The 14470-nt window shown below is 33.4% G+C and overlaps 1 protein-coding gene across 4 annotated transcripts in view; it reads right to left on the bottom strand.

Annotated features, from left to right (window-relative positions):
* Nucleotides 1-14470, bottom strand: part of DPP10 (dipeptidyl peptidase like 10) — a 1406192-nt gene that overhangs the window by 76683 nt on the left and 1315039 nt on the right. For all 4 annotated transcript variants that reach the window (XM_050751763.1, XM_050751761.1, XM_050751764.1 and 1 more), the window contains 2 exons: nucleotides 14252-14349; nucleotides 7279-7402 (listed from right to left, as the gene is read on the bottom strand). In XM_050751763.1, coding sequence (XP_050607720.1) covers nucleotides 7279-7402; nucleotides 14252-14349 — 222 coding nt within the window. The remainder of the gene's footprint in view (nucleotides 1-7278; nucleotides 7403-14251; nucleotides 14350-14470) is intronic.

The following is a 14470-nucleotide window of genomic DNA, read 5'->3' as shown; positions in this document are numbered from 1 at the left end:
CTGATTTAACTATATCATTTCCACGACTATGCTGATCATTCTACTCCAAGAGAAGTTGGCCTCTGGAGGTCTCTCCTTCATAGACCATTTAAATAATATGTTTTAAAGTTTTCACCTATAGTGAATTGCACAGATTTGAAGTATATCATGTGATGAATTTCACAAATTGATCTCATCAAGTTATAGGATCTTTATTTCTCCCCAAAACATTATCTCATGCTCCTCCCCAGGGGTTCTCAAAAGGCAATCACTGCTGATCTTTTTCCCCAGAGACAGCATATGCCTGTGTTAGAAATTCAGATAATCGAAATCATGCATCAAATACATATTATGTACTCTGTAGTGTGAGGTTTCTTTCACACCACATGTTTCTGAGATTCACTCATGTTGTTGAGTATATCAGTATTTTGTCTCTACTGCCAAGTAGAATTCCATTGTGTAGCTATGCCTTACGTTAAAGTCTATTCCCTGTTAGTGGACAATTAAATAGTCTCCCCTTTTTAGCTATTGTAAATAAAGCTTCTCTACAGGCTATTTTTCACAAATCCTTTGGTGGACACAAGTTTTCATTTCGTGCACAAATACTTTATAATGGAATTATAATGTATGGGTTTTTTTTTGTTTGTTTGTTTTTTGTATTTTTTTTGTGACAGAGTTTCAATGTTGTCGCCCAGACTGGAGTGCAGTGGCATGATCTCGGCTCATAGCAACCTCCACCTCCCAGGTTCAAGCAATTCTGCTGCCTCAGCCTACCAAGTAGCTGGGATTACAGGCACGCACCAATATGCTGGGTTAATTTTATATTTTTAGTAGGGACAGGGTTTCTCTATGTTAGGCTGGTCTCGAACTCCCAACCTCAGGTGATCTGCATGCCTTGGCCTCCCAAAGTGCTGGGATTACAGGCATGAGCCACCATACCTGGCCTATAATGTATGTTTTTATATGTGTGTGTGTGTGTGTGTATATATATGTGTGTCTAATTCATATATACACAAAAAATTGTATTTACATATATGTTTAACTTCATTGGGAACTAAAATATTATTTTAATGTAATAGTATCATTTTATATCCCCACCTGCAAAGAATGAGAATTGTTGTTCTTCACGTCCTCTTTAACAGTTAATGTGGTCAGTTTTTTGAGATTTTAGTGTAGTCATTCTAATGATGTGTAGTATTATATTGTTACAATTTTAATCTATATTTTGCTAATGTCTAATGAAGTTGTGTACTTTTATTTCTTATTTTTTAATTTTGTACATAGTAATGGGATCTCATTTTGTTGTCCAGGCTGGTCTTGAACTCTTGCCCTCAAAAGATTCTCTCCGTCAGCTTCCCAAATTACTAAAATGACAAGGATAAGCCACTATGCCTTGCCAAATGTTGAGTACTTTTTCATGTGTTCATTCTCTTCCTTATAAGTAACTGTTCACATGTTTTGATGTTTTTATGAGGCTGTATTTTTGTTATTGAGTTATAGAATTTCTTTATATGTGTTTTTGTCTGATACACATTTTGCAAAATATTTTCTCCCAGACTGTAGTTTGCAGATCCATTTCCTTAATGGTGTCTTTCATGAGAAGTTTCTAATTTTATTGATGTCCAATTTATTATTTCATAATTAATGATTTTTTGGCTTATTCAGTAGAGTAAGGTTTTATTTCATATTTTCCCCTAGAACATTGACAGTATTAGCTCTTAAATTTAGGGCTATGATTTATCTCAAATTGATTTTAGAATATTATATGAGATGTCAAATATCATTTTTGTTTTAATCCAATAGGGATGTCAATTATTTCAGCACGATTTTTCTCCATCGAACTGCCTTAGCACCTGCGTAGAAAATCAATCAATCATATAAATGTGGGTCTATTCTCTGGAAACCATTCAATTTAGTTGACATATTTGTGGTCCTTATGCCTCCACTAGCATCTCCAGGTTTTTGCAGCTTTTCATTTATTCTTGAAATCAGGTAGGGCTAACTCTTTCAATTTTATTCTTTTACAGGATTGCTTTGACTTGTTCAGGTATTTTTTTGTTTCCATACTAATTTTAAAAACAGCTTGTCTGTTCTGATAAAAAAATCAGAAGGGACTTTAATTGGTTTTATATTAAAATTATGGTTAAATTTGGGTAGAATTACTATCTTAATAATATTAATCTTTTCTATTTAAGAACATGGAATAGCTTCCATTTATGTAGGTCTTTCAAATGCCTTTTAGCAACATTGCAGTATTCAGTATTGGGGTATTTCACAATATTTGCTAAGTTTATAATTGTGTATTTAAAGTTTTAAGGGTTTTAATGGTATTTTAACTGATTTTTTTACTTAATGTCACTAACGTATAGAATTTATGTTTTGTTGTTTCTTCATTCTTTATTTTGAAACAAGTACAAACTTATAGAAAAGTTAGAATACTGGTTTGAGAAACCCTCTGGACTTACCTGCCACTTGTTTATATTTTACCCCATTTGCTTCCTTACACATTGTGATTTTGTATTCTAGGGTTTTTTGTAGGCTTTTTTTTTTTTTTTTAATGTACACAATTTTGTTATCTATAAATACAGATTTACTTCTTCCTTTCCTAACACTATCCTGATTCCTTGCTAAGTGGGGCCTCTGGAAAAGTTTGCATCACAGTATTGAGAATGGATACACTTACTTCACTGCTAATCTTAACATGAATAAGGTTAGTGTTTGCACATTCAGTAAGGGGGTACTTTATGAGTATCTTCTAACGGATTGGGGATGTCTCTTCTTATTCATTTATGTTGAAAGTTATCATGAACTGGTTTTGAATATTATCAATTGCTTTTTCTTCATCTACCAAGATATTTAATTCTTTTTTCTTAATATAATAAATTATATTGATTGGTTTTCAATATTAAACCAACCTTAAATTCCTGGGATTAACTTCATTTGATCATAATGCACTATCCTCTATTTATATTGCTGGAATTGAGTATTGATATGTTTAAGGATTTTCTCATATTTGTGTTGATATGATTTGACTATGTCCCACCCAAATCACATCTTAAATTGTAACTTTCACAATTCTCATGTGTTGTGGGAGAAACCTGGTGGGAGGTGATTGAATTATGGGGACGAGTCTTTCCTTTGCTGTTCACGTGATAGTGAATGAGTCTCACGAGATCTGATGATTTTGCAGTGAGCGTTTCCCTGCACAAGCTCTGTCTTTGCCTCCTGCCATCCACGTAAGCTTGGCTTGTTCCTCTTTGCCTTCTGCCATGACTGTGAGGCCTCCCCAGACATGCAGAACTGTAAGTCCAATAAACCTTATTATTTATTTTATTTTTTGAAATTGTGCAGTCTCGGGATGTCTTTATTAGTAGCATGAAAACAGACTACTACATGTGTTAATGAGAGACATCAGTCTAAAATGTCGTCTCTTGTATTTTTCTTGTCTAGTTGTGGTATCAGTATTATTCTACTCTTATAATATTAGTTGAAATGTTATCTTTCCTCTTCACTTTCTAAGCAGTATAGGGATGCTATCATATACTCCTTAGTAAGAATGTTATAGTGTCTGAATATTTGCTCCCCACTCCCGAATCATGTTAAAATGTAATTGTGATTGTGTGATTGTAACAGTATTAAGAGGTAGAATCCTAAGGGGTATTTAGGCCATGAGGGTTCTGCCATCATTAATGGATTAATGCCTTTATTATGGGAGTAGGTTTGTTATCACAGGAGTGGGCTCCTTATAAAAGGACAAGTTCAGCCTCCTTTTGTTTCTCTCTCTCTCACCCTCTCTTTGCCCTTCTGTCATGGGATGATGCAGCAAGAAGTCCCTCACCAGATGCCAACCTCTCGATCTTGAATTTCCCAGCCTCCAAAACTGCAAGTCAATACATTTCTGTTCATTATAAACTACCCAGCCTGTGGTAGGTTGTGATGGCAGCACAAAACAAACGAAGACAAGGAATCATAGGATTTATTCCTTAATAATTGATAGAATCCATCAATGAATCCACCCGCTTCTAGAGTTTTCTTTGTGGCAAGGTTTCTAATTATGAATTAAATTTATTTAATTTACTAAATAAATTTATCTTTAATTCATTCTTTATTTTTTATCTTAATTGATGTAAAATTATTCAGTATTCTTCGTTTTCATACATTCACTTTGGTGATGTATTTTCCTTTATTTTTAGTTGACATGTAATTATTGTATATGTTTATAAATACAGAGTGCTATTTTGATACATGTAAAATATGTGTAATGACAAAGTCAGGATAACTAATATATCCATTACCTCAAACATTTATCATTTTTTATGTGTTCTAAATATTCAACGTTCTCTTTTCTAGCTATTTGAAAATATATACTAAATCATTATTAACCACATTCAACCTTCAGTGCTTCAGAACACTAGAACTTAATCCTCTTATATGGTTATAATGTTGTATCTGTTAACTAACTACTCTCTATCCTTTCCGCCCAAGCTTTTCAGACTCTAATAAACACAATTCTACCCTCTACTTCTATAAGCTCAATTTCTTTTAGCTCCCAGATAGACGTAAGAACATGTAATATTTATCTTTGTGTTGACTCGCTTATCTCAGTTAATGTAATGTCCTCCAGACTTATCCATGTTGCCATGAATGACAGAATTTCATGCTTTTTTATGGCTGAATAGTATTCCATTGTATATGTACAACGGAATGTTTTATGTACGTATACTATATATATATACACACACACACTTTTTAAAAAAGCATACATATATAATTTTTAAAAACGATATTCATTTATTGATGAACATTTAGGTTGATTCTACATCCTGACTATTATGAGCACAGCTGCAGTAAACATCAGATGTAGGTATGTATTTGATATACTAATTTCCTTTGTTTCTGATAAATGCCCAGTAGTAGAATTGCTACTAACATATGTTAATTATATTTTTAGTTTTTTGAGAAACCTCCATACTGTTTTCCATAATAGCTGTACCAATTTACATTTCTTTTTGTTGTCTGTGCTTTTGAAGTCTTAGCCATAAAATCTTTGCCTAGACCAATGTCCATAAGCATTTTCTCTGTTTTCTTCTCGTAGTTTTATAGTTTTGGAAATTATGGTTTAGTTTTTATTTTGAGTTGAATTTTGTATATGGTGAGAGATACAAATCTAGTTTCATTCTTCCGCACATTGACATCCAGTTTCCCAGCAATATTTACTAAAGAGGCTGTCCTTTCCCTGATACGTGTTCTGATGCATTTGTTGGAAATCAGTTCACTATAAACATACGTATTTATTTCTGAATTGTCTATTCAATGTTTTCATTTCAAATATCATATTTTTCAGTTCCTGAAATTTTATTTTCATTTTAAAGTTTGTATTTCTCTACTAAAATTTCTCATCTGTTTATTTATTGGAGCTATTCTCTTTTGTAAGTTGCAAAACCAATTTATAATAGACATAAGAATATTAGTTGCCTCTGGGAACTGATATTAATTGGAAAAGAGGACAAAGAAGCTTTCTGGGATAATAGGGATGTTTTACATCATGATATGATGTGAATTATGGGATATATCCATTTGCCAAAACTCATTTAACTGCACACGTGAGATTTCTTCTCTTCATAGTACTTTACTTATACCTTAATTTTTAATTTTTTATTAATACATAATAATCATACATATTTTGGAGTACATGTGATATTTTGATACGTGTATACAAGATGCAATAATCAAATCAGTGTATTTAAGATATCCATCACTTCAAACATTCATCATTTCTAATAACTTTTAAAACATTATGTGTCTGCTAATTCCAATATTACTATCCTTTGTAGGTCAGCTTTTACTGGATATTTTTGAGGAAGGGGAGTAGGTTATATTTTTCACTTTTCTACATATATAGTATTGATCATATGATTGACATTATAAATGCTACATTGTTGATAGTCTTTATTAATTGTAATTTTCCCTTTAAAAATGTAAACTTTGTCCTAGTAGACAGTTAATTTACAGACAGATGAACTTGATACCTTACAGTATAATTGAAAGGTGATTAGAAGGTGTCTAGAATAGCCCTACTTCTAATGCTCTTTCTTTCTGGGTTCTCAGTTGAATACCCGGGGTTTTCAGGGAGATCTCTTCACTATTGTTGTTCAGAACTCTAACGTCCCTAAGTACTTTGCAACTTGCAGATTCTTCATTTGCTTCAAAAATTTTTAGTGGTTGTTTTCTTTAAGACAACATGGAAGCATATATGTAGGCACAGCTAAGCATTGAGCCTAATACTTAAGGGGTACTCTTCATAGATTGCTGGAGTCCTTTTCTATATAGCTCCAACTTCTCTGGTCCCTGTCCTGTAAATGCTAGTCACCAAAAAAGCCTCAAACTCTGATTCTCCCTGTCTACTTAGATCATAAAGATCTTTTTGCTCTGCTTGGGCTCCATCTCCTTGCCGTTTGGTCTCAAAAGTGTTGTGAATAGAAAGTCATAGCAAGATTGATTTTGTGCATTTACTTGATTTCAGCATTTATGGTCATGATCCTCCTAATGTCTCATATCTGAAAACAGCTGTTTTGCATATTTTGTACAATTTTACAGTTGTTTACAACAGAAAAGCTAGTCAAGTAACATTTACTACATCTTTTCCAGAACAGAAGTTTGAAAATTCAGTTGTTAATCTAAAAATCCTTTACCCAAATACCATACACATAACCATTTAAACTTATTGCAATATTTTCTCTACCAGGAATCTTAAAAATGACACACTGAATTTACTACAGAGTTTATAAAAACTGATATTAGGAATGGAAATGTAACATGATTTCAAAACAGAGTGGTTCATGAACCAATATTTTTACTTGTTTTACTTAATTTTGGGACAGAAACACTGTTATTTTATTAGATCTATCCGAACTGCAGAAAAAATTAAAAGGAATATGTTTAAAGAAGATAGGAAAGAAAGTTCTTATATTCTCAAGATAATCAAAGACAAAATATGGAGAAAAATTCCATATCTGAGAAAGAAGCTAACGTGGCTTGGATTATACTTCATGCTGTATAAAAATTAATTTGGTTTTTAAAAGCTCAGTTTGTTCTCTTCTGCTTATCATCAATATTGTTCACTTCAAAGTTTGGAAGCTTTATAGATTAAAGTATATATTCTCAATAGAATAATTCTTTTCCTACTAGTTTTAAAAGTTAAACACTGAAATTTTTGTACAAAGCATTTTCTGATTCCCCTTTGTAAAGCTGCATAAGCTACTTCATTTTAGGCATAAAAGAAAAGTAAATTATACTCACTTTATTACAAGCACCAGTAGTGGTCTCACAGACCGTGAGGATGGAGATATTCTGAGGTCGGTTTAACCATCTTACCACAGTCTTGGTATTGCTTACCCATTTAACCATAGTGATATAGTATTCTCTAGTTTGGAAACAAAATTAAAACTTATGTTTAGAGCCAGGGCATTGATATAGTACCAACAATATACATTTGCCATTTTATACATAAGAATAACTGAACTACTCTAAGGATGTTGCTTAATATTAATTTAAGTATAGATGGATAGATAGATAAATAGAAATCTACTCTTTTCAAAATTTACATAAATACAAATATATGCATATGTATGTATTCACATGGATGTATACATATGTATACAAATATACAGATAATTTGAGAAAAAATTTGAGAGTGAATTATTTTCCAGAAAAGTATTTCTTGGAAAAATCAAAACAATCACATGCTAGACATTTACAAAAATTTTCTATTGATTAGTATGCCTTTATGTGCAAAATAAGTATACATTTATAAAGTTATGTTATTTCTTTCTTTAAAATCACAATCAGTGAATCATCAAGAATAATCTTTTCCAGTTAAATGGCAAAGATTATTCCTGGCTTAATAATTATCTTTTACATAACCTCTGTGTTATTTCACTTTATACATGGGGACTTTGGCTACCAAGGTTTGAATGGCTTGTTTTGGTCTTTGCCAGTTGTAGACCAAGGATCAGTCCCAATTTTTATACATAATATTTTTTTCCATATTGTTAATTATCTTATTTATTTGAAACATTTTTAAACAAGGAATGAATCAAATTAAAGAACATGAGAGTCTATTAAATTCTTGGTATAATAAGGATATAATTCATGGGGCCAATTATGTTCTCATGGTAATTGGTAATTGGAAACAGTTTATATTTCCTTTGTAATACATACATTTGGACGTGTATATAATATGTCACAAAGCTTCCAACTCACACGCAACAAAATGCAATCATCAATACTCATCCATTTATGATAAAAATTACAAAAAACTTTTCTAAAAACTTGCCCAGTTTCAGAACAGATCAGTTACTTTAGAAATAGCCATCCAGTCTATAGCCATACCACCGTGAACATGCCGGGTATCATCTGATCGCGGAAGAAATAGCCACCCATGTGTCACGGAAAGTGTCATCAATGCACTGTATTAAAACTAATTAATCTAGATTTGGCTAGGCACGGTGGCTTATGCCTGTAATCCCAGCACTTTGGGAGGCTGAGGCGGGAGGATCATGAGGTCAGCAGGTCGAGACCATGCTGACTAACATGGTAAAACCCCGTCTCTATTAAAAATACAAAAAATTAGCCGGGTGTTGTGGCACACCCCTGTAATCCCAGCTACTCGGGAGGCTGAAGCAGGAGAATCACTTGAACCCGGGAGGCGGAGGTTGCAGTGAGCCGAGATCGTGCCACTGCCCTACAGCCTGAGCAACAGAACAAGACTCTGTCTCAAAAACAAACAAACAAACAAACAAAAAACCAAAAAACCACCCACAGTTAATTAGCCTAGTTTTATATGACGTAAAAAAATATCAGCTACAGAAAAATAACGTCTTGATACAAATTGCCTGTCTTTAGAGGTATCTGGGATAGATATCCAACTACATGAATGCTACATATCTAACATCACCGAGTAGCTACTGCTTCCTCTAGAAAACTTGTTAGCCTATCAAAGTGAAGATGTCAGTAAAAGGGCAAGCATAACTTGACATACAGGGAAGGCTGCCATATTTTTTTCAACAATCTCTTCAAGACATCTGGCAGCTTTCACAACTAGCTGAGCTCTGCTTGAAAACTGCCTTTAAACTCAGTAAAATCAAAACATGAGGTGCCCTAAGAAGAGTTAATAAGGCAACATTGAATCAAATATGCAGCTGGCTTAGGTATAATCTTTGTCCATATCAATAGGCCTTGTGATCCTGCAAAGAATAGTGTCCTGTTCACTTTCACCGTGTTTCGTTTAAGCCGATTATTTTGCATACACCATTATATTTAGCAATGTGAATATTAAAAAGTAGAAAATGAAGTATTAACCTTTAATAGATTTTTCTAGAGAATTTAGCTTATAGAAAAATGAGAGTAAGTACTATAAATAATCAGAAAATAAGTGCTGAAATGCTGAACAATTGATATAAATGTTGTAGAAATTTGAAGTAAAAAATTAATTTGAATATTGTAAACAACTAACCAAAGACTGCAAAATCAAGGTGGTCATATTTTCTGGTAAAAATTTAGATTGAACTGATATACAGTTGATTTTCTAATCTAATCAGAAATTTGTCTCAATTACCTGCCATAATATTATATTTTGTGCAATATGAGGTAACAAACTAACAGGAATAATTTTAAAAATAAATACCAACAACAACAGAACAATTTATTCATCTTGAGAGCTTTCCTTTTCAAAGTTGGTCTCAAATGAAATGTTACAAGAACATCTTTGCAACACCTCACAGGCATGACAGAATATATTGATTAGCTAAGATGCCAAATTTTGACTTAAAAAAACAAAACTTAATCTTTGGAAAAGAATGAAAAAGTCAACCAGTACAAATGTGGAGAATAACTGATTTTTAAGGGAACACTAACTTAGTTGTAAATTGTTAAGTTGAAAATCATTAATTTACAGCAATACACTTATATTTCTTTTTGATTAAATATTGTGATTATTGTGTTTGTTTTTACATAATGTGCCTTATGGTCATAAGCAAAGCATAATCTGATGTGAGATACCTCATTATAAACCTTGCTTATACCCAAGAATGACCTTGCACATGGTAAACACAATCTGAAGAATGAAGGCTTTCCACAAATTTTCATTTGTAAAGTCAAACAAACGGCCATTTCAAACCACTGAAATTTCTATGTTAAGGTGTTGGAGATAGCCAAAATGGAAGCTCAAGTGGAGCTTGACACATAGGCAGGGAGGAAAGATGTATCTATTCACTAAATCACTTCCTATATCCTTTCTTTCCTTGCCCCAGGAGCCTAGGTGTACATCTCCCTGTGATTCATATTGACTGATCATGCTTACTCATAAGTATTCAGGCTGTCTCTGAATAAGGGAGTAGGGAAGCACCCTTACCTGGAAATGCCACACTCCTTGGCCTGCCTGCTGCAGATGTAGCTGTCCTCCTGGAACTCCATCTCATGAACACATTAGATCTGGTGTTCCACGACCAGTGGCCAGCAGAAGTGTCCCTTTCTTATAACTGGGTTTCCTGCTTGTTCCTAGTCTCCATGGCTCTGGATTACCCAGGAAGTCCTCGAGGATCTGGTCCTCTTGAGCCACAGAGACAGAGACAAGCTAGTTAGAGGGATTGCACTCAAGTCAACAGAGACTTTCTATCAGCTGGGTGGTCTGGCACAGAAGATCTAATTGTCCACAAGGTTATGTGGAATGGAGGCCCCAGCATCACCTGCAGACAGGTATGTTAGCAGTTACTCCGTGTTTTCACGGCCTTCCTGTCCAATCATTGCTCTGTGTTTACACCAAAATATTCGTGCAATGTAGTTACTTTGAGCTCATTCTCTTCTCGATAATCTGTGATGTCTTCCCATAAGTATATTGTGATGGTATTCATGACCAAATTATAGCTAGTGTTCTCCAAACACCTCTGTTAATAACTATGCATTACTTGTAAGAAGGGTTATTCAGGACACTTCCATGAACATGGGTTAATTTATTAATTAGATTTTCTTGGAAGGCACAGATATTCCTTGGAAGACTGAGAGATGTAGGCTAGATATACTTAAAGAAATAGGGAGAGAAAGCATGACAGTGTCAAGCCCAGAGTGACAGGGGCAGAATGACCATGTTAAATCAGTGATGCAGGTTGAGAACAATGGGTCACAAAAGATAGGTGACAACAGAAAGGTTTCTAATAAGTAAAATAACGCTAAAGACATAGAGTAAGAAGAAACCAAGGACGAATCATTACTTTTACTTTTCAGACTAGAGAGGTCTACACAAATGACTATGTATCACTTCTCCAAATTAATGTGACTTATCCAATCTGTGGAAAATCTTCATGAGATAAGATATCTTCATTATCATAAGATAAAATTTCGCTGGAAAGTAAATATATATTTTAAAATTCACACTTAAATTTTCTAATAAAGGTATTGAGTGATTGCAATACCTAAGTGAACAGTACAACAATTTGGCAAAATGTTTCTTCCTTCCAAGATGAGATAACCCATCTGACTCCCACTGGTTCTGGGGATATTCAAGAAGGGGCTTTATCTTAGTTTCTACCATGTTACATTCTTTTCAGAATCAATACAGACTGTGATTCAGATAAAGATAAACTGAATGGTGATGAGATGAGTCTGAACTGAATTACTATTGAAGAAAAGTTGCACTCATTGTCTACACTGGTGAAATGACTTCAGCTGAATCAGATATAAATAAATAAATAAAACAATTGAAGAGAATATGAGGAAAATAATTAGGGGAAGAAATTATGCATTACTATAGATTATCTTAACCTTTTAATTTCTTTTTAAATCATATAAATTAATTAAAATATATTTTACAGTCTTTGATGAGTATAAGTATTGGGTTGAAGGGACAATGATAATGATACTAGCTTGGGGAACTTTTTCTATTACAGGAATAAACACTAGTTATTATAAATAAGTAAACCAATCATCCAAATAAACAATCAAACAGACCAAAAAAAGAACCTAAGATCTTCAATTCAAACAACAAAAAATGTTGTTCTCCAGTGTGGAGGTCAGAGAATCCAGTTTATAAGGTAGTGCAAATCATGAAAAAAACTTTCTATATTGATCTTACTATTATTCCTCCTTATATTATTATTGTAGTCATTGTGGTGATTTTATTAAGAGATGAAAGCTAAGAGATGATTGTATTTGCAGTTTAGGTGGTGGGAAAAAAAGTACTGAAAAGGAAAAAATGAGAGTTTGTAACAGTACCGAGAAACAGAATATGATTCACTTATTGACTGCCAACTCATAGATAACCTAAAGATTATAAAAATATACCAGATGCTTAAGTAACATACAAAAAAACCATAAACATGCAAATTATTATAAAAAGAATTAATTATTTAAGTATTCTGCTATTGAGAGTTTAGGCAGTATTTCAAATTATACAGGTAGCTATGCTACAAACACAACACAAACATCAAAGAGAAGAGAGGACATTTGATGAACTTAATAGTACATGAAGAAAGTATGTTATTAATAATTTAATTTATATATATTTATATTTATACAAACAGGTAAAAAAAAAAAAGGTCAGGAATCAAGAGCTCCTTTTAAGAAACATGGATATTATAAAATTGATTCCCATTGCAAAAATTTTTTTGAAAGGAAAAAAATTAGAAATTATTATTTCAAGACAAGCAGGGCCAGTCACGGTGGCTCACGCCTGTAATCCCAGCATTTTGGGAGGCCGAGGCGGGCGCATCACGAGTTCAAGAGATCGAGACCATCCTGGCTAACACGTTGAAACCCGATCTCTACTAAAAATTCAAAACATTAGCCAGGAGTGGTGGCACACACCTGTAGTCCCAGCTAAGGGGATTCAGCCCTGAGAGAAGTATAGTGATTTATCCAATGAGATAAATGAAATGGTGACTCAAACACTCCTAGTCTATTTCCCTTTCTTGTTATTCCATAGCATTAAACAAACCAGAGAAAAAGATGAGAGTTAAGGACCAGATAAAATGTCAATAGTATCTATCATTGCTTCATTTGTAAGGTAACCATTCAAGGCTGCTAGATCAAGCTCAGAAATAAATGTTACTATTTGATTTGGTCAGCTTTATTACATTATATGTCAATTCAGGCCTATCTTTAAGGTCTTCCATCCAATGTGGATGAAATGCTCTGCAACTTGATGAAAGAGGCCTTACTTCATTTTCTACTTTTCTTATCAATCAGTCCTGAGCCTCTATCTCAATCATTTACTCTCATTGGGATTTATCTTTTCCATCAGTAGAAGGAGACATTTGTATTAGGTAGTTAATGAAGGTCTTCCGGAGTAAGCATTCCATAAACATTTATTACCTGTTCAAGTAGGTAAAATTTCCACATACATCAGTGCACTCTCTGTGAAAATGACCAACTGGGATGAAATTTTTTCTAAATAATGTCAATGAAACAACAATTGAATGAAATTTCTGTTGGAACCAATCACCCTAACTGATTATCGATATCATCAAATAGACTTTGAACTTAGCCCCACATCATTCAATATAATGTGAAAACATTTTTCTAAATCAGCTGCCTATCCCATCTCTAGGGTTGTAAAAACTTCCAAAGGACTCTAGTATTTGAAAGAATCACTTTTGAAGTCTGAAACCATGCTGGATTTCAAAATACACATGATTGTTTAATTAGTTGTTCACTACTGAACATTTTGCTAATATTAAAATTATGCCTCCGACCCAATAAAATGTGTTTATTTTCTCCCTGATCAAGTTTCTTAAATGTAAATACTTCATACATAGGATATTTTGAAAAAAAATATTAAATATCTCTGTCTGGAGAAGAAAGCTTGAAAATCTTTGGAAAACTCTGGGGAGAAAGTTGGAAAAACTCACAAATTCCAGAGAGATTATACACTTTTAACGAACACCTTCAAAAAAGCATGTGGAGCAAGTATGTTCTTGAAGAAAATACAGTGGAAAATGATCCTTTGTTCCCATCTCTGTCACATCTCCAGCAAAAGGCCTAATTCTCAGTATCAGGCTCTTCAGTCATTGTGTGGTGCTGATAATCACCTTGGAGCTAAATGCTTCTTGGGAACAGCCAGACACCAAGAATGACTTCATTCCTCACTAATGTAGGCAACTTCAGCTCTATTTTCAAGTGGATTTGTTGAGCTGATCACATCTCTCTCTAAATTGCAGCAAAATGATAATTGGAGTGAAAATATCTATTTCCCCATAAAAGTGAAATTGAAATTGCATACCTTGATTTAAAGCTGTCAGGTGGCATGAGTTCCAAAGTGTGAGTTGGTCCATACAGGTTTACAACATATAATTTTATTGTTGGGTTCACTTGACCTGCCTTTGAGAAAATGAAAGTTGTATTGCAAGTATATTAAGCATTAGAATATATTGAGCAAAAAAGAAGAGGATTTTTGATTCATTTACTGTTTTGTGTTAGAAGAGAAAAAAAGTTTAATTTC

This window comes from Macaca thibetana, chromosome 12 (genome assembly GCF_024542745.1).
Source record: "Macaca thibetana thibetana isolate TM-01 chromosome 12, ASM2454274v1, whole genome shotgun sequence".
NCBI classification, from domain to species: Eukaryota; Metazoa; Chordata; class Mammalia; order Primates; family Cercopithecidae; genus Macaca; species Macaca thibetana.
This window is presented reverse-complemented; position numbering and strand designations above follow the sequence as displayed.